A 20,924-nucleotide genomic window follows, 5' to 3' on the forward strand; every position below is an offset into this window, starting at 1 on the left:
ATCCTCGAGTTTCTAATCCTCCAGCGTTGTAACAAAAAGTAGCCAAGTGTCAAAAACTGGGTAATAATTGAATTAACGAGATGGAGGGTGTAAGAGGAAGCTAGAAAAAAGATTATTACAATGAAATACAGTAAGAGTGAGTCTACAATAGTTGATCTAGATTTCTCTTCCTTATCATGTCCAGCTAATCTCTCTTTACAAGGGGAAAGGATCCGCTAAAAACCACTCTTAGGCTGAAAACTGAAAACAAAGTAACTTTTAACCCCTTTAGGGTAACTTTTAACACTTTTAGGGTAACTTTTGTCAGTTTTGGGGTAACTTTATTATATTAAGGATAGTTCTATATATTTCAAGGGTAACTTTATTTATTATAAGAGTAACTATTACCACTTTTAAGGTAACTTTTTACCTTGAAATATATGTTAGTGAGAGGGGGGTAACAAATAGCTTTAAAACAGCAACTAATCACAATACTTTGGCAACTAATAACAATACTTTGTATGAATTTCCATGTTAGTAAGAGGGGGTAACAAATAGCTTTAAAACAGCAACTAATAACAATACTTTGGAAACTAATAAAAAAACTTGATATAAGGTAACTTTTAAGTTTTCAACAAATCTACACCAAAATCAACACCAAAATTAGACATAAAACCATAATCAACAATGCACAATGAATCCCACTAATCGATACGAACAACAAATTACAAGAAAAACTAAATTCACCTCCCGATGTCTATCACCATACTCCTCAAATTAGACGATGATGACATAACCAAACTAATTCCAAAACCTTCCACACAATCAATTTGACCTAAACTGCGTCAAATTTGACAATTTAATCATCAAATACCAATCAAAAATTGCAAAAAAAAAAAGAACCCTAAAAAACCCCATAATCAAAGACAACAAATTAGAGCACAAAGAAGACGAATAATACCTTTAACGAAGGAATCGCAATGACTATGAAATTTCTACTACAGTACGTATACCTTTCGTGGATTAATGTTCAGTTCCCTGCTATATACTACCTCCGTTTCTTTTTAATTGTTACACTTTGACATTTTACACTATTCACAAATTGCACTTTGACCCTCGTTTGTGATTTATACATGAATAAAAACATAGTCATGTGGGATCTTGTTAGATTCGATTAGTATGTATTTTATTAATATGTAATTTTTATATTTTTTACAAATACAAAATTAGAGATATAAAGGCTCAAAGTAGTGCATCGGCATGCGTGAAAAGTGTAAGTGTAACAATTAAAAAGAAACGGAGGTAGTATAAGCATGAAAATATTGTAATCCTTCTGAAGCAAGCAAAGAGGGGAATTGTGTATTGTTTCGATTATTAGATTTTAATAACAATATATGTTAGTTGAATTGTTTTGTGGTATTGCTCCGATCCCCACGTGTTGGCGTTGTTGATGCCGCCTTGTGGTGGTCCGGCAAAGTAATAAAAGGAATTTCCCTTCCATGTGTTGTGTGTTGCATTGTTGTTGTTGGTGGTGGTATGGTTGCTGGAGTTGTTGTTTTGGGCTGCATCAGAGCAGAGGAGTAAAGAGAGAAATAGAGATGCAAATCTTTTCTGCCATTGATGGAGGAGAGAGAAAAAAAAATGGAAGGGTTAAGATCAAAATCTGGGTTGATCTTTAGAGGAGAGAGTGGGGTGGAGTTTGATGAGTGAGAGGGAGTGTTAGAGTGGGAGAGAGGAAATTGAGATATAAACCGTACGATCAAAATCAACGGTTCAGATATCTTGTTTTCAGTTTTCAGCCTAAGAGTGGTTTTCACAAAATCCTATTCCTATATATATATATTATATACATTGATTTTGTCTCCATCTTTGTGAGAATTCAGAAGCCATTTTTCATATTTTTCTACGAATTGATTTAGTGATGGAAATTTGTAGTATCATGTAGCAAATTTCAGATATTTCTCTGCAATGTGTTAAACCACTGCACTTCAAGATCAATGTCAAAACTAACACATTGATGAAACCCCTAAAAAATGCTATATAAAAAACCATCGTCAAATACGACATGAATTAGTCAAATCTCATCTACAACGATCATAGTTTTTCTGGAAGAGTTTTATACGATTCCATTTAATATGTGTTCTACGATTTGATCACGAGTGTATATACCATATGACTTTTAATTAATGTATTAATTTTAATTTGTGAAAAGTGCAATAATTATCCCTAAACTCAGCCCCATATTTTGATAAGTTAAATATCTCAGCACATAACATATGAGTCCCATACTCATTTGTTGCCGTGATTATTGCTGGAGAACTCCAAATACGAGTTCAAGTTATCGCTGGAGAGACACTATTTGGTGGCCCAATTTCATGTGTTGCAATAATAACGATGAGTTTCATCTTTCGGCTCAACGTCCAAATCTGCTCTGCTCGCTACACTACCTCTCGCTCTTCCAGACTCACGTCTAATATAGGTTATTGTAAATAGGTGGTGGATCTTCATGAGCAATTATGGACTTATGGTGGTGAGTCATGGATCTTGCGGATGGCTAATAGAGGTGGCCAGTGCCTGGTGGCCATGGGTGGTGGGTTTACAGCTTTTGATGGTGAATGGTGGAACAGTGGGTCTACAACAAGCGATGGTGGCTGGTGGTGCGAAGGATGCATTTTCAATGTTCAGGGTAACAGTTGATGATGGCGGAGTCCTGGTAGTAATGGTATGTCATAGGGTGACTGTGGTACCATAAGTTGAGGGGATGGTTACAAGTTACAACATAAGGACTGAGGTTTCAGAAGTTTGGTTGCTGGGTTTGGATTCAAAATTCAACTACTATTCTAGGAATTCCTGGGGCATCAAAAAGCAACAAAAAGGATAAAGACGAGTAATGAAAAATGAAGGAATGAACGTGCTCGCAAATGGATGGTTCTTAGGTAGCGATATTAAATACGCCCATAAAAATCTAGCAATTCAAAATGATTCTAGACCCACATATTTTTTATATAAATCTTCCAGAGTACTAGATTAGTAGATTTTCAAGTCATACAATATGACCTAAGATTTTCACCCCCACAAACATGGATGCTTCAAAATCCTGATTAGTTCTTGGTAAGGGTAAAGAAAGCTAATAAATTAGAATTACCAAAACTTCGAAAATAATGAGGAAATCAAAAAGGAAATTCATGAGATCTGAACCTATCAATTCATCTGTCAGTTCTTTTTTCTTTGCCCAACTCCCAAGTTGCATATTCAAAAATCAACCAGATCAAGCTTCAGATGAATTCTGTCTAGCTCAAATCTCACTTGAATAATTCAACATTAAGCCAGTCCCTACAAGAAGAATTTCATTTCAAGTTAAGATCATACTATCATTCTAAGCAATTTCCATATTGCAAGAGTAAAATAACACTTCGACTTACTCGCTAATGTTGTCGAGGTGATCGTCAAAGTCTACAATGTCCTCCCATTTCTGAGTAGATACATAGTCCAATAATATTATGTTTGCTGATGGCTCCTTCATTACTAGCCGACCACTGTCCTCTACTTTCCATTTGGAACCATCTCTTGAATACAGCTGATCAAATGAAAGACAATGTTATAAGAGAGAATTATCAAACTTCAAAGAAAGCTCAAAGTCAGTCACTACAGACTTACAAACGATGTGCACCGGTCCAAAACCATGACAGAGCCGGTTTGGACCAGATTCAACATCACAACAAATTAAGTCTGGGTATAGACCAATTTGGACCCATTTTATAGAAAGCTACAGGTATTAAATAATTACATGGATTGCATATTTTTCATATAAGCTAAAATATGTCCAACTAGTACAAGATGTCCAACAATTTCGTTATCTTCGACTTCAAAATCAAAACATAATTAATGACGAACCCAGTTACAGGCATCTTAATCTTCAAAAAAAGAAATAAAGAATCAGGAACCCCCAGTAGTTGACTAGAAAATGTAAGGCCTAAATTCATAACATAAGACAAAATTTATCTCAAAGTCTCACACAAAACATTACTATTTTTAGCTGAAGATGTTCAGAACAGCAAATCAAAGATCCCAAATCAAATAATTCGAAGATTCCCAGTCAAATAAGCCCCAAAGCAAATAAAGTAATAAAGTGGAATTTCCAATGCGCGGATCAGCTGAGAGGTAAACTTGCAGTAGCATCAGACTGACCAAAGAGAAGTAGCAGAAAGAAGACTGTGCAGGGCAGCGAGGAAACCAATCAAAGAGGTTACAGAAGAGAGAGACTGAGATTGGAGGGACCATACATCATAGTGAACACCTTGAAGGATTGAGGTTGAGGGAGAAAGAAAAGGAACAGGGCAAGGTAGAAGGGACTGTAGTATGTGGCATTTGGATATCCCAAAGTAGTGCTCAGGCACTACCTTTAGAATTTCCCAGTGGAGTATCAATTTTCTTGTTTCAATATAAAAAGTCTACCGGTCCTGACCAAAAAATCACGACTCCGGACTCTGAAATCCAGAAAACTGATTTTCTAAGATTGGAGAACACACCTGAATCGACGGACCCGGCCTATTCCAGTTTGGCCCTAATCCGTTTCCCCGCCCAAATTGCATTTTGCAATTACAAATTAACAAAATGAAGGCAGGACTCCTAAAACATAAACAAGCAAAGCAACAAAGAACATGACAAGATAACCACTTTAGATGCAATTTTGACATTTTTCTCTATATTACCCTCAGTCGGGTCCCTTCTACTTGCCAAAAAACAAGGAACACTCAAAATTGAACAAAAGTTGTAACAGTCAAATACAGAGATGTTAAATAATTAGGACAATCATTTTGAAAACAGACCAAAACACAAGGTAAGACTGTCAAAGTGAAATGCAGGAAGCATGCGTGTTTACAGATCAGACCACCGCCTCAATTTACTGTGCAACGTCAAGCGGCCAAGCATCAAATTATCAGCCAAAGTTGAGGTTCACTAGAGCCAGAGGAAGAAATTGGTACATAGAGTTACAAACATACATAACAACTCCTACAGCTTTGAAGGAAAATAAAGTACAAAAACAAGAGCTACCAGTGTTCCATAAAATAAAAGGATGGAACATAAAGCTACCTGCATTACGGGAGTGCGATCTTTCACTTTGGGTAAAGCTTCCAGCTTTTTGTTGTCCAACTACGGAATCAAACAGTAGATACATAAGCAGTGATAGAATATTAAAGCACTGATTAAACCCTAAACAATAAGGGAAAAAAGGATATGGAAAGTCAGTCAACATCTTGCAACTAAGCATACCAAAAGAACTCCCGCCTGGGGAAAGTATCGGCACAAATGATCTCCAATGTTCTTAGCCACGTTATTGAGATCAGAATCATCAGCCCTTTCATTTGCATGGAAGTAACCCACCAAGCTCAAACCTTGACTAGAATAATGCTCTTCTATCTAATAACATAGACAACAGATCAGTACATGTACATTTTCCTTTATGCAGAAAAAACTTCATCAAAAGAAACAGCTCTGTACCAAAGGAAACAAAAGTAAATATCATCTAGAGATTACAGGAAAGAAGAGCTCACAATCCCTAAAAATCACAGAGAGATAATCGCTAAAAGACACTGATGCAAGTTATCAAACAGGGTACAAAGGAGACAATTAGGCATGAGAGGGGTTCCTACTTTAAAAATATTTCCATTCCTATCCGGCCACAACATCCACAGAGTAGCCAAACAAACACACTGGCAGGGTAAAGATTGAAATATCTAGCTTGGCAGGACTTGAAATATATTTTACCCTAAAAGATGTAGCACTTATTGTCTTTATTTATCTCCATACTTAACTCAGTAGGCCTTGAATATATTTTGCTAACAAGATGCATGTCCATCATGGATAGCACTAAAAGAATGCAATCCTCATCTAAACTGACTACACTCTTTGTAATAGAATGCTGAGTGCTGTACTGAGCTGCCCTAAAGGAGGGGCACAGTAGGAAGCACAATATAGGTTAGTTATGAGAGCTTGTGACGGAGGGTAGAGAGTTAGTAAGAGCAAAGAGAGATGAAGAAAAGAGTCTCGGTATTATACATGGAGGGAATTAGGGAAGGCCGGAAGGGAAAAGCATCAGAGATCGGTTTTATATTTATGTATTCATCATCTTAGATAGTTAAAGATTCAAGCTTCTTGAATGCTAATTAGTCTATCACTAATCTCTATATTTCATAGTTTATCAATCAAAAATTCACCTTTGTCCTTCTTCAAGTCTGCCCATTTCATTCTCAAAATCTATTTTCCAGATTTTCAGTTCATAACAAGTGCCAGGACAATAATAATGAAGTATATCAAAGTACCTCCCGATTCCTGAACATAGTGCTCCTTGAAGAAAACACCAACTAAACCCCCACAAATGTACTAATAAAAAATAGAGTCAAAACTCATGAAAAAACATCATACTAAAAGATCTGCCCACATGCTTACATGTCAAGCGTATCAAATTCGTATGACCCAATGTTGTTTGCAAATGTAGAGTATTCAATTATGGAAAACAACTATGGGAGATGGGGTTTGCTTATACTCCGTGGTAATGCAGAATGCTAGACCTAATAACCAATCATCAACAACTACTTGAGCTGCCCACAAAAGCCACAGTTCTGTTGAATAATCTAACCATACTAGTAAAAAAAAAAAATACACTAGTGAATTTTCCAAAAGTTATGAACTAACTACAAAAATCATTGCCCTGGTATTTTCATTCCCCTTAGAACTATTTGTTTGGATCAGAAATGTTATTGAACTTCTTGTCTTTATTCAACACCCCAATCTAAATCAATGGTAACCTACAAAACTCGCCCCAACCGAAAATCGACCCTCATCAAGCAAATAGCTATAATCATTGAAGTCCGGCTTCAATCTCAACAAGTACTTTCCCAATCTATTTCAAACACTTACATAGAAAGTTTCACTATCATCTAAAGATGGTAAACATCACAGCAATAATTATAAGTAAAGATGCACAATTTCACAAATTGAAAACAATTATTCATAAAATAGAGGAGAGAGAAAGTACAGACTTGCATCAAGGCGATTTCGAGAGGAGGTAGGAGACCAATGTTGGAATGAAAAAGAGGGACAGCATCAGAAATTTGAACAACTTCTTTGCTGGCATCAAATCGACCAACTAAAACTCCATTAACGGAGCTTGATTTATGCTTTAAAGCGTGTAGCACTAGCTTTATATACGCATTTTGTCCGATTTCATACGTTAATTCCCCCATAATAGTTTCAATCAAGCAATCAACAACTGAATTTGGAATAATTCGATTCAAACCTACGTTTTACATTCAAAAAATTAGGAAAAATTTAGAAACCCTAAAAAAAATATAGTCGGAAACAAAGATAATACCTTTTCTGAGAGTGCAAATTTTCTCCTCTGCCTGTTTCTCTGTTTAGGAAAATTGCAAGATCTGGGAACTAAGTTTACTTTTAGCGGAGACGAGACGACCTTGTTTGGTGGGGTCCAGAGATCACTGCTCAACTTAGGCTATATTCAGTTCACCTTATTTTTCTTATTTCAGATCAGATCAAATCAGAAAAAATAAGTTCAGATCATATCATGCTTATATTTAAAAACTCATTATTATTATTATTAAATATCTTTCATTACATATTAGTAAAAAAATATAATAATTGAATATTAATAAAACATTGAGCCGAATCACACAAAACCCCACATGACTATATTTTTTCTTATATATCGAGAAAAATCTAAAAGATAAGATCTTACTTCAGATCAGATCAGTTTGGATCAGATCAGAAAAATTAAGTTCAAATCAGATCAGAAAATTTCAGGTGAACTAAACATAGCCTTAGTCTGTTCTCCCCGGCTTATTTTCAGCTCAGTTCAGTTTCATTTTTTTATAACTATTTTGTTAAATATTATTATTATGTTGGTCTCATTTGTTTTACTAATTACTCTTATTATTATTATTATTTATTTTTATATCATTATTATTAAGTATTATTATTATTGTTATTTCAATATATTATTTTGTTTATTATAGCTTTACTCATTATTAATACTATTATCTCTATTATATAAGGGAAGAGGAGGGGGACATCAAAAATGGTAATTCTTTTTATACCCTTAAGTAATAAAATATATATTCACCATCTTTTATCATTATATCCTCAATTAACAAAATATTTAGATCATCATTGATTTATTGGCTTTCAAAAAACAGAAAAAAATATATACAATAAACTTTATGAATAATTTTTTGTATATATTATTATACAATTGACCTTTTGTTTGTTTTCGCACGTATCGGGTGCATATAGGAGTAGTCAAGTGTATATGCGAAGATTTGAACAGTACGATGAGCAGTTGAGCACATAGTTTCCAGTTCCACGCACGCTCTGCGCTTGTTATCACCTCACTCACAGAGTCACAGTCACTCACTTTCTACTACAAAGTTCAAACTTCACACACTTCAAAATTTTCCTGCTACATGCAATTTAGCTTTTTGGCCCTTCTCGAACAAACAGATGCAAATTCAAATCCAAGACATTTTCAAGGTTTTGCTTCTCTTTCTACTCTCTAATTTTTTGATGCATTAATTTTTTGTTGTACTCTTTTTGATTGTTTGTTATGAAGGATAAAATTAGGGTTTCGATTGAATTTATTGAATGTTTGTTTGTTTGTTATGAAGGATAAAATTAGGGTTTCGATTGAATTTATTGAATGTTTTACTGTGAAACTTTTGCGGAATTGCTCTTCTGCAGAAAGATTTATGCTTTCCTTTCTTTGATGTTAAATTAATTTGTTTTATGAAGATTGTTCTTTTGATGTAATTGGAAGAGGTGTAAATTAGAATTCTTGCAAATTTTAATGGCTGAGAAATTGTAATTATATTGAAGATTTCTAGGGTTTTACCGAGAATTTGCTTGAACGTAGTGGTGGGTTGGATTTTTTTTACTTAGGCAATAATACAAGTATATAATACTATAAATTGTGGTACTTTAATAAAAAAAATTCTAATAATAACATAATTAACTAATAGTAATATGAATAATAAAATAATAATAAACAATAATACAAATATTTAATAAAATAATAGACACTAATACAAATATTTTCTTTTTGATGCATATGAGCCATGAAGGTAGTACAAAGTACAAAGAAGGGGAGGGGGGATTCGAACCTGTGACCTATCGTTCACAGCACCTCAATCTTAACCATTGGGCCAAGATATCCTTGGTACAATAATACAAATATTTATTGAACATTGACTATTTGGACCTTATTGGACCTGATTGGAACTTATTGGACCTTATTAGACATGATTGGAACTTATTGCACCTGATTGAAACTTATTGGACCTTATTAGACCTGATTGAAACTTATTGCCCTAATTGGACCTTATTGCAACTTATCTGAACTTATTGAACCTGGAACTTATTTTTTTAAGCTAAGGAGATTACACCCTGAGCGTATAAGGTGTTGTTTGGTTGGAAGCTATTTTCCTTGGAAATACAAATTCCTAGGAAATGCATTATGGGTATTGTGTTTGGTTGGAGGGAAATGGGAGAAGCATAGGAAATACAAATTCCAAGGGAAATAGAATTTCCCATGAAACATGGGAAATAACTCACCAAGCCCCCCTTGATGAGTAATTTCCTAGGAAATGCAATTTCCTATGGTGTCAACCAAATAATTTTTTCTAATTCCTAGGAAATTAACAAGGGAAAGAATTTCCCATGAAATGTAAATTCCCATGGGAAATTACTTCCCATGTGAACCAAACGAGACCTAAGAGTTTAAGACAATTAACACAACACACAAGTTCATGTGTACAACCGAAGACCCTATTGAGGTCCACAAATCATGGCCCATGAACGTAGTCGATCTGTTTCTAAGTATAAGGCATTTAACCTATCTACATGACTACATCGATCTGGCAATGTCTCCCCGTAATTTAAGCGTCTTCTGCTCTTTCTTTTTCCTCCATTGAAGCAGCTTCTAAGGTAAGATTATTAATTATGTATTTATTTATTAATTTTTAATCATCTAATTTCTAAGGTTTGTTTTTCTAAGTTCAATAGGTTATCTTTATATTCTTGAATTATAATTATAATGGGCGATATGTTTGGTTGAATTGAATTGAATTTTGTTGATTTGTATTCATGTGATTTTCGGGTCTGAAGATGAATAATTAAGTGACATTTGTTGATCATTCTAATTTTCATGTGATTTTTGAGTCTGAAGCTGAGAAATTAATGGATGATTAATTGTAATGTGATTGCAGACCTTATTTATAACAATTCAATGTTAGGATCAATTTATGAAAATGAACATAGACCTGTTTCTCCCTCCTATCGGGGCTCCGGACACATTGGCAAAGATTTGAGCTTAAATTTATGTACTACTGCTCCATCATATGCACGCAATTGCATTGGTAGGTTAGTTTCGGTTGATATGCTTAGCAGTTTACCGGATGAATTGTTAATTAGGATACTTTCATTGCTTCCCACCAAAGATGTTGCTGCTATCTGCTCCTTGTCGAGGCGATTGATGCCTGTTTTTCCTTGGATTACTACCCTTGACTTGGATGATTCACCTATAGTTCATTGTTTGAAACATCCATATGCAATCCAACGTTTCCCCAATTTTGTGGCATTTGTGGATACTGTTCTCGGAGTACACCAGTCGCCATATCTCACCAGGTTTAGACTTGGATTGGCAAGTGATTTCTCTGCTGGTTACTTGCCTGGTTGTTGCGGTGGTCAAAAAGATTGTTTCCCGGACTTGAATTTCACTCTAGTTAAAGCTTGGATCTGTTTTCCAATAGCCCGTTATGGGCTAAGGGAGCTTGACCTCCACATTCATCTGAGGCAATCAGATGATTGTCAGCTACCCACGGAAATTTTCACTTGTGAAACATTGGAGGTGTTGAAGATTGATGTCAACCTAGGTCTTGATCAAGTTTCCACCATGCCATCCTTCAATCTTCCAAACTTGAAAAAACTCCACTTGAGTGCGTCTCTGTTTCCTGATGATGGCTTAGTGTCCAGGCTAGTTTCAAGCTGCCCTTTGCTTGAAGACCTCACCGCTGAGGGCTGGTGGAAGGATGGCCAATCCACTATTATCTCTTCACCTTCTCTTCGGAGATTGGCTTTAACAATTGAGCGAGACACATGCGAACTCGATAACCCTGATTTTGTTCTTATCCAAACTCCTAACTTGGAGCATCTGTATTATGCTGATAACTTGGCATTACACTACTCTGTTCCAAGCATGCAATCTCTTGTTATGGCAGTCATCTCAATTGGGAATCGCTTATTAAATGAAGAGTCAGACATTAGTTTCCAGCAAATGCTTAACCTGCTCCGACCTTTGTCTAATGTCCAGCATTTATATCTGCACGGCTCATGCATGAAGGTTTGTCTCAAACTCTAATTTTATTTCTCGCTCAATTACCGTTTTTATAGCAGAGAATGGAGGAGGAGGATTTTTGTTGTTGATTGCACGGAGTAACATTTTGGTTCATTTAGCCGTCCCCATCATTGGGATTAAGGCTTTGAATGATTGATCAATTACCGTTTTCTTGTTTTTTTTTTTTAAAACTAATGTTTATCTGTATTGCATGAACTGACAAATTGACTGACTGACTTTTAACGTTTTGATTGAAGGATCTAGACTTTGTTGAGGTGAAGGATCAACTGCCCCTGTTTCCTAATTTGAAAAATCTAAGCCTTGATATTGATGTTGATAGCGTTTTGGATCGGTCGCTGTTGGCGTTTCTTAATAGCTCACCTGTCTTAGAAACACTTGTTTTTCCACGGGTTTGTGTGTGGTTTCTTCTATTTGATATACTTGTATTTTACGTGCATGAAATGATATTAGGAGATATTGTAAGTCTGAAATATAAACTATGTTATTGATTGGTGTCTACTTTGTAGGGCCTCGGAAGCGTTAGTATTGAAGGTTGTGACGATGATGATAGGAATCGATTTGAGCTGAATCAAGAGTTCTGCAGAAGTGCTCAAGCAATTCCTTCATGTTGCAAGTCTCATCTCAAAAGAATTGAGATAAAGATTTTCTATGGACTAAGACAGGAAGTAGATTTGATCGAGTTTATGTTGCGACATGCATTGGTTCTAGAGGAATTAGTCATACGGGGAGACTCGGTCTGGCTTCCAAAATCAATTTCAAGGGTAGACAAGAAGTCAGCTGAGAGCACTTTGAAGATGTTACAAAGGGCCTCTGCCAACTGTTCAATTCAGGTGTTGTGATCTGCTCTGCTCTAATCATGATTGGCGGATTTTGGCTGATAACATACTAGAGTTGAGCAGGAGTGTGGTTGCGTTATTGAGTTGAATTAGTGCTGGATTATTACCTTTAGTCTTAAATCATGATAAGAGCACAAGTGTTTTCATTAAGATTATGCAATAAATCGAAAAGCTGAGAAGCTGAGAAGTTGGGTGCTGAGCTTGATGAGAAGTTGCTTACTGGTAATTTTAGGATGTTAAAATTAATTTCTTATTTATGCCCGTTGGCCATTAGTTATTATTCCATGTGCTCTTATAATTTAGGTTAGTTAAACTATTATACACCTAAATAAATAGGTGTGAATTTATATTGTGATTATTTTGTAATGCAAAACAATGATATTAATTGATAATCTTATGTTTCTGAAACATTTTGTTATTTGTATTACTGGAGGCTTTCCTGCGCAATCCGCCAGATTTGCTGAACCAACGAATCCTGAATGTCTTGTGAAACGTCCGTTTAATGTCATGTGCATAATGCAACCTCTTTAACTTATAAATTTAGCTGAAAGTCTGTGAATTGTGTTCGTTTATTATTGCAAAATTAGGATTTTGGATAATGTCTAGTAACTACAAGTAAGGCGGTTAATGTTTCACAAATTCAGTATTGTTGTGTTTGATTTACTGCATTCTTGCAGAAAGTTGAAGAAATTCATGTGTGTTTGTGATATTAATTGATTTTTGTGATATAAATTGATAATCAGTAAGATCAGGCCATTTAAGTTTAACTAATTCATGTCTGTTTGTGATATTAATTGACTGTTGTGAAAGTTATTGATGATCAGTAGAAAATCAGGCAATTGAAGTTTAATAATTCATGTCTGTTTGTGAGCACGCATCAACGTGTTCATGCAGTATGTAAAATTTACTCCTCCATCTCAAATTAGATGTCAGGTAAACAATTAATTTGAAAATCCCATCTTTTGGTGGTCTGAAGATAATAAACCCACCTAAAGTTTATTCGTGGGCAGTCCCAGTCCCTCCTTTGAGGGGTATTATTTTCTAGTGAACCTTAACTTAGTCGGACACTTGGACACCACTCAATCCGTGTCTGAGTAACATAGCTTGTCACTACCACTTGAAAGAAAGAGGCGGCGAATTTGGTCACTCGTGTCATCCCTTCGTCACTCATCAATCGACGACCACCTGAGGTATTGAGGAGTTGTGTGTGGAGATAGTATGTAAGAGGCCATGCTTATGCTTATGCTTATGCTTATACTTATGCTTATGCTGAGGTTGTATAGTGGAATTCAGGAAAGTGCAGGGCTTGCCTTTGATTTTAACAAGGACACAGAAACAACATAATATCATCACAAAGTACCTTGTTTATACTACCATCTGAGTAATATCAAACCCTAATTCTAAATCCATTCTCTGCAACAATATAATATGTACTTCAATTAATCCCTAATTATAGTACTATCATAAAACTCAAATCAAACTAACATCAGATGAAATCAATCAATTACTCAAAATAAGTAACATATATGCAATAAACTCTAGATTTATCTTTCAAATGCTTGCAAATATAACAAAATTTACCCACTAACAGAAAACACTATACATTCAACAACATTATACTTCAGTTATTCATTTCACTGTGTATCAAAATCATTACAGTAATCAGTGTAAAAATGTAAGGCTAATCCACAATTGCTTGCTTACCCCCAAACAATCAAAATCACAGCAACAATAATTGCTCCTCAACATACACTACACTATAGTAATCCTCCTAAACAACTTACATCTTTCCCTAACATCTAACCAACAAAAACAGAACACAAAAAATGATCAAAATCCAATCTAAATCCAACTAAAAGTCAGATTTTTATGAAATCATAAGTTTTTCTTACAGTAAAGTAGAAATCAACAAAGAAAACGCAAGATTCAGCAAGAAACCTTTACACCCAGAAACTCTAGAATATCCACTAAAATCAAGCTTGTACTTACTAGTAAGATTAGAGTACAAAATCCCCCATTGCATCATTGAAGAACTATTATGAGTTATCTCTTTATCAAACAACTCATAGATATAAACTTCAGAAACTCCATCTTTCTTCAATGGTGTAGCACCACCCTCAAATTTCAAGTGATCAACCAACCCTTTCAAATACATTTGAGCAAAAACCTGATTAGCATAACTCTCCTCCTTAAGATCACTCCCAGGTGAGCTCGGCCACCCGGTTTCTGTAACAATGATAGGAATATTCTCATGACCAGCAACAGCCATGGCGGAAACCACCGCATCAACCATAGTATCAAAAAGATTCCGGTATCGAACCCCGGTAGTATAATCATCCATAAAAAGAAAAGGACCCTCTTGAAACAGAGCAAAACCAAGCACAATCTCACGGTTTAACCCAAATAAATCACAAGGGTAAAGATTAACCAAGAAAGACGAATTCGACTCTTCCAAGAAATCAAGCAAGGGTTTAATAACAACATCAATTGCAGGTTCAGAAAACTCAGCGGTAGAAGGTGGGAAAGCAGATGTTATAAGTGGGATGAGAGAGAAAGTTGATGAAACAGAGATTTTACTAATACCAACTTGATGAAGGACTAAATGAATGTTTCTAATGGCGGGAAGAAGATCATCGGAAAGATCAGAAGGAAATGTCAGAATATCAGTGCCCACTGAAATTGTTGTGATATTTGCACGAGGGTAGAAAGGAATAACGTTGGTGTAGACCCAAACGACGGCGTTTGATCGATTCGAGGCGAGGGAGGAGACGAAGGAGTTGGGGATTGATAGAAGGAGAGAGACTGAAGAGTATGAGAAAGCTCGGATTAGATTTGGGTTTGGGTTTGTGAGTCTAACGGAGGTTATGTTATGGCGGTTGATAATGGCGGCGATTTGTTCAGGTGTTGTGGATGGAGGAATGTGGTTGATTGTTATGCCGATATTTGGGGTTTGAAGAGAGGTAGAGATGAATGTGAAGGTGATGGTGATGAAGAGGAAGAGGAGGAGAGAGAAAGAAGCCATTGTTGTAGTTTTACGAGAGAATTATTTCTGGGTTTATGAGAGAGAGAGAGAGAGAAAGTGTTTGTTACAGACTTACAGAGTGTGAGGAGAGAGAAGAAGAAGAAGGAATGAAGGTAGTTTAGTTGGTTTTGGCGGTAAAGTTTGTTGAGGAAGTGAAGCTTTAAAAGATACTTTCTTAATTCTATTATTATTGTGACATCTCCCTTTAATACATTTACGAGTTTTTAGGTTTAGGCTATACCTTGGTCCTTGGGTGATTATGTTTTTTATTGATTACTATTTTGTTTTGAAATAGTAATACCGAATATCAAAATTAAATTAGTTAGTAACATATTTACATCTAGTAGTATTAGTTTGAGGCTTTAAGCAAAAAAAAATGGATATTCGCTAGACTGATATCAGAAGAGGGGGAAGATCAAGGAAGTTTACTGTAATGTTGTGGTTGCGATTACTCTTTTCCTATACTAAGGGATTTTTTTTAAAATAAAAAATCAGATAAAAATTGTAGAAATTGATGAATTGGCCAGTTTTTTTTTTTTTTGTTTTACCTATTTTTAAATGAAGCAGGTTGTTTTCTTTTTTTTTATTTTTCGGTGTCCCACCCTTGTTGCCTTATACTAGAACTAGTCTTACATGCACGCAATGCGTGCGATAATGTGTGATAACAAATGAAGTAGAAAATAAAAATAAGTGGGTAGAAAAACCGTCTTTAGATTTTATTTTTTCAAAAAACTGATATTCAGTTTAAATGTCATACTTTCCCCCCCTTTTTTCATTCAGATGAAATAGTTAGTTATCCTCTAATTTTTTTTTTTTCCTTTTTCTATTTTTTGGTGTCCCCCATGTGTTGCCTTATATAATAGAGATAGAGTTGCTTAATGTCACGGGATCAAATCTTGTAAAATACATTTACTATTTTTTAAAAAAATAGTATGCGTATTATATATGCATTACATGCATAAAAAAACCTATTAAATGTAGTAATGGACAACTTATTCTAATTTGAATTCTCCTACATTTATATTTATTTTATGAATATTTTGCGTTTCTAGTAGTGTGATAGAAATACGTAGTAGGATTACACCCTATTAAATTTAATGTCATATCACACTGTTGATAACATGAAACGAGTCCAAACTGTCAATTTCAAATTTTCAAAAGGTAAATGGTTCAAGAGAAAATGAGAAATGTCATTGTTTATACTTGATACTAAATTAGCTCGATCTACAATTAAACATCATACAATCTGAATGAGTACAGCATTTATATGCATTACATGCATAGAAAACCTATTAAATGAAGTAATGGACAACTTATTCTACATTTATATTTATTTTATGAATATTTTACGTTCTAATAGTGTGATAGAAATACGTAGTAGGATTATACCTATTAAAATTAATGTCATATCACACTGTTGATAACATGAAAAGAGTCCAAACTGTCAATTTCAAATTTTCAAAAGGTAACTGGTTCAAGAGAAAATGAGAAATGTCATTGTTTATACTTCATACTAAATTAGCTCTACAATTAAACATCATCCAATCTGAATGAGTACTTCATATCTACAAAACTACTACAATAACAAAGCAAAATGTTTGGAGGCTAAGCAGCTAAACACCAGCACAACTAACGCCAGCACTAACTGAAGATATCCATGTCCGTTAGACGTCAAAGAAAATAAAAGGGAGATGATCCTCCTGGAATTTTGCCAGCCAACTAGAGCATGTAGATGGTACTCGAGCACGAGAAATAGCATATCCTGAACGCAGTCCGCCGATCTAACCAGCCTCTTTATATTGCAAACCCTATCGACTTATGTGCCAACTTCTCCAGGGATCCATTATACGAAGCCTTGGCCGTGCCTTTGTGTTACCATGTTTTCTTAAAATCCCCCTGAGTGCAAAGGAACTTTCATATTCATTGGATGACCTGCATTACACCATAGTAGCTTCAGTATCAGATCCATTTGAAGCCAAAAATGCACCAAAAAGAGCAGAAAAACATATTGGTTAGAGATGAGGCTTAATGACAAGTACAGAATTACAGCAAAAACACAAGCTTTCTGCAAAGCAGAAAACCCCTTCTCATCATAGCACTTTCGATAACCTACCCCTTTTATCATCTACTCATCACAACTGTAATGGGGCCTCATTTACCAGTTTGTTAAAGAAAATAGATCAGTTCAGGTTACTGCTCCTTGTAAAAGATAATTTTCACACTTGTCATCAACAGTTTACCTAGAAAACCTTTAAATTGTAACCCTTTGCATCTAAAAGTTACAGCAGAAAAATAACAGTTTACCTAGACTAAACTAGAAAACTGCACCTCTTCCCCTGAAATTTCATTTAAATAAACAATCTTGAAGTCATAGCAAATATCAAATATAAGGACACTCTCGTATGCATAGCAATTTTCTCTTCTCGACTTCAACTTCCCAGCTCTCCATTACTTCATGACAATGATTTCCTAAAGACAATATGCATAAAGAATATTTCCAGACCAGCACAGCAAATTCATCTTAGTATAAAAATTTATTTGACAGGGAACAGTATATTTTCCATAAGACAGACAAAGTGAAGTAGCTAGAATCCTTACTGATGTGGCATTTCCACCAATGGACTGAACAAGACTCGTCAAGTTTGGATCATCCTTGTGCTTTTCCCAAGTCAATTCAAATTGTAGCCCTTTGCATCTAAAAGTTACAGCAGAAAAAACAAGGATTAATCACCTCCAAGACAAAACAATAAGCAAGGGAAAACAAATAACCTAGAATCAGTCATTACCGCTGAAGCAGGATTAATATCTGACATATACATAATCTTATCTCCTCTCGAGCACTTTTCGTAGCAGCCTCCTTGAATAAATTGACCAGTTCATCCACTAATCTGCAATTCAGAGCATACAAGTTGCTAAAAGATTAAAGAAATCAAAACCAGATGGTTCCCAATCACACACTAGGACAATGAGGAGCCAAGTAGTCTTAAAATTCACCATGATTTCATGGCCAATAAAGGACAGAGGAACACCTATATATGACATATAATACATACACGGATTAAACATGCATGCACACATTATCATGTAGGACAATCATCAAAGCTCACCTTACCGTGTACGCACTGCTCCTTATCCATGTCAACTTTACAACTGCACGGATCCTTGAAAGAACCTATATCAATTACAAGATCATTTCAAACTTTCATTTGTCATCATGAACATCTTTAAGCAATCTAATAGCAGATTGTGGGAGCAAAGTAGACGAGAAAGGAAGAAAATGAGTACTTTCGTCACAGAAAACACTTTCCCCCACATGGAGACATCAAAACTAACTTCCAAGTGATAGGTCAAAACAAGAAGAGCAAATTACACATCATCACTAATTCTACTGCTAGAAAAACATAATAGATAAGATATTAGCTGGAAAAGAGAATAACACCCTAATTCACCATAGCTAATAAATTGTCAGGTCAGGGCTACTTAATGGGTGGCCTAACAGAGAAAAATTGATGTTTAAACTAAACTGCAGTAAATCAGAGCTTATGTCCTTAGTTTCCATACCAACAAAACAGTTTCATCGTCATCTGCATGCATCCATTTGAAGAATAGGGGAAACAAACGTCTGAAGTGAGCTAGCAGAAAAACCCGACACAGCAAAAGAATGGTTCAATGAGTTCCAGCCATGCAATACGGTGCTCCTTATTCCTAGGATGGCGCTCCAAATGACCTAGCATCTCGTTTAAAAGCTTCTCAAACCTGTACAAATGACCGTAAGTCCATAACTAAGAATAAGAGGCAATGCTGTTAAATTAACAGTCTTTTTCTTAGGGAAAAAAGATAAAAAATCCAGCTATTGGTTGTACTGTATATTCCCTCATAGGTATAGGCGTATAGCTACATACTACATACTATGTCCAAAGGTCAATTTGATTATTCCCTCATAGTCACAAAGCAACCAGCTTATTTGGAGACTCAAGCATATAAAGTACTCTGTATGAGAAAGTGAACAACTAATTGAAATTAATATACAAGGCAGACGTTGTGTAACATACTTCGGAGCAAGGCCAATTTCAACAAGAAAGCAGCATCAAAGTTAAAAATGAGAAACCAACGCAAAAGAAAAACAATGTTTTTATAGTTAAACGGAGCAGAAAACTACATGGATTTCTATCCAAATGAACATCAAGTCCAAAAAGATAATCCCACGTACAGAATAACAATCAGTGGTATCAATATTATGTGGATCCAGGTCTGCTGATCACATGTTTTTCCGTGCTTCATAACATTATTCTGCGTCTCCATCTAAACAGTGTATAATATCACAGTTCCAGACTAAAGGAATACATACCAGGGGCTACGAGGGTTATTTCTTTGCAAACAAGTCACAAGAAGTACAGACATCTCAACACCATATTGCCAATTTTCATCACTGGAAACGATATTGTGACAACATGCATCAAGAATCACTTCTCCATATCCACCAAGCTCAGCAGCATTAACATTTTTAGCTATATGTATGAAGCTCAACATACCCTGCCCCTATATTCAACAAAAACAAATCAAGTTAACATTAGAAATCGAGAAACATCTCAAATAGCAAAGATCATAGAAGCAGGCTGCATCCTAAGCAACAATTGAACAGAAACAACTTGCAAGGACTACATTGTGTCCTACATACAAAAAGTTCATAACAGAAATCACAATAATTGACAATGTTAAGCACAAATCATGCAAATCGATTATATTGTATGAATGTTTTTCCTTGCATGAGCAAAATACCCTCTCCACGTCGCACCCTTTTTTAATGCAATTGTGTTCTTCAAAGTCTTGTAAAGGCAAGAGAGATGTTCCTCTTCAACATACACATTTATACAAAAAGAGTCCTCTTTCTACGGAAATTTTGTCGCTATGAACTTGTTCCCTCCATGTAAACATACAAGACTCCAAATAAGATTCAGGAAAGTTCCAAAACATTTACAAAGTATTACCCCATATATCTATAAAAGACTTTCAAGTGAACCTATTTGCATATGACAACTAAATGCTCATACTTCAATCCAAGAAAATTTAAGCACAGATAATGCCACAAAAAATGTAATTTCACCTTACAACTAAAACAAATAATATCATACCAAGTACCAACACATGGCAACGAAATAACAAAACAACCAATATGAAAAGCATACTTTAACTTCAGAAGACCAATGATCAAGAGCTGTAAGCGCACATGGAATAATCAAAGCACACATTTCACCCAAATGCGGATGCTCAACCTGAAACCAACAACACCACAATATTCTTTCTATTCAAACTTCAAATTACTAATCATATAATAGAAATTTCATCAAATAGATATCTAAAACGAGAAACCTGTGAGACAAACCATCTAAGCTGATAAGTAGCAACAATGGCGTACGCAAGAGGAGTCCTAGCAGACGCAGCAGATATTTCATCAACGTCACCATGAATGGAGCTCTCCTTTATGATATTCTTAATCAAAGGGAGCAGTGAGCACATCTAGCATCAATTCGATCACCAATTTCTTCTCCGAATTCAAAAACTCATCAGAATCGCCGTAAATGGCTTCCGAAAGAGCTCGAAAAGCCGAATTCGCAGCTATTGAGAGTTTATTAGATATCCAGCTAATGTGAGATGAATTTTT

At 35.3% G+C, this 20,924-nt stretch overlaps 4 protein-coding genes and 1 long non-coding RNA gene across 8 annotated transcripts; 1 reads left to right on the forward strand and 4 right to left on the reverse strand.

Annotated features, from left to right (window-relative positions):
• Window positions 1–564: 564 nt before the first annotated feature.
• LOC125495058 (uncharacterized) lies at window positions 565–1,278 on the reverse strand. The gene is made up of 2 exons (XR_007271687.2): window positions 941–1,278; window positions 565–819 (listed from the first exon to the last, which is right to left on the reverse strand). It is a non-coding gene; the product is annotated as an uncharacterized LOC125495058 (long non-coding RNA).
• A 1,673-nt stretch (window positions 1,279–2,951) lies between these two features.
• Window positions 2,952–7,474, reverse strand: LOC104903779 (ER membrane protein complex subunit 8/9 homolog). The gene is made up of 6 exons (XM_010691890.4): window positions 7,355–7,474; window positions 7,023–7,279; window positions 5,254–5,400; window positions 5,074–5,133; window positions 3,402–3,556; window positions 2,952–3,312 (listed from the first exon to the last, which is right to left on the reverse strand). The coding sequence occupies exons 2-6, from the start codon at window positions 7,224–7,226 to the stop codon at window positions 3,282–3,284; spliced, it is 597 nt and encodes a 198-aa protein (XP_010690192.1). The 5' UTR covers window positions 7,227–7,279; window positions 7,355–7,474; the 3' UTR covers window positions 2,952–3,281.
• An 840-nt stretch (window positions 7,475–8,314) lies between these two features.
• LOC104903762 (F-box/LRR-repeat protein At4g14103) lies at window positions 8,315–12,648 on the forward strand. Of its 4 annotated transcripts, none has more exons than XM_057392828.1 (4): window positions 8,315–8,526; window positions 10,257–11,389; window positions 11,641–11,797; window positions 11,911–12,098. In XM_057392828.1, exons 1-4 carry the CDS (start codon window positions 8,460–8,462, stop codon window positions 11,925–11,927), a joined length of 1,374 nt encoding a protein of 457 aa, XP_057248811.1. In that variant the 5' UTR covers window positions 8,315–8,459; the 3' UTR covers window positions 11,928–12,098. The 4 variants fall into 4 exon arrangements, with proteins under 4 accessions (XP_057248811.1, XP_048495579.1, XP_010690186.2 ...); XM_010691884.4 differs by having other exon boundaries at window positions 8,317–8,526; window positions 11,641–11,793; window positions 11,911–12,648; XM_048639621.2 differs by lacking the exon at window positions 8,315–8,526 and adding an exon at window positions 8,550–9,975 and having other exon boundaries at window positions 11,641–11,793; window positions 11,911–12,648.
• Window positions 12,649–14,128: 1,480 nt separating this feature from the next.
• LOC104883418 (glucan endo-1,3-beta-glucosidase 12) lies at window positions 14,129–15,904 on the reverse strand. The gene has a single exon (XM_010667945.3). It carries the CDS (start codon window positions 15,260–15,262, stop codon window positions 14,129–14,131), a length of 1,134 nt encoding a protein of 377 aa, XP_010666247.2. The 5' UTR covers window positions 15,263–15,904.
• Window positions 15,905–16,735: 831 nt separating this feature from the next.
• On the reverse strand, window positions 16,736–20,920 carry LOC104883411 (hypothetical protein). Its single transcript, XM_019248221.3, is given in 9 exon segments — window positions 16,736–17,194; window positions 17,861–17,957; window positions 18,049–18,150; window positions 18,370–18,434; window positions 18,824–18,906; window positions 18,909–19,018; window positions 19,611–19,801; window positions 20,449–20,535; window positions 20,633–20,920. Coding segments are annotated over 9 exon segments (894 nt in total). The 5' UTR covers window positions 20,780–20,920; the 3' UTR covers window positions 16,736–17,182.
• Between the last annotated feature and the right edge of the window lie 4 nt (window positions 20,921–20,924).

The sequence above is a fragment of the Beta vulgaris genome, chromosome 2, assembly GCF_026745355.1.
Source record: "Beta vulgaris subsp. vulgaris cultivar EL10 chromosome 2, EL10.2, whole genome shotgun sequence".
Lineage (NCBI taxonomy): Eukaryota > Viridiplantae > Streptophyta > Magnoliopsida > Caryophyllales > Amaranthaceae > Beta > Beta vulgaris.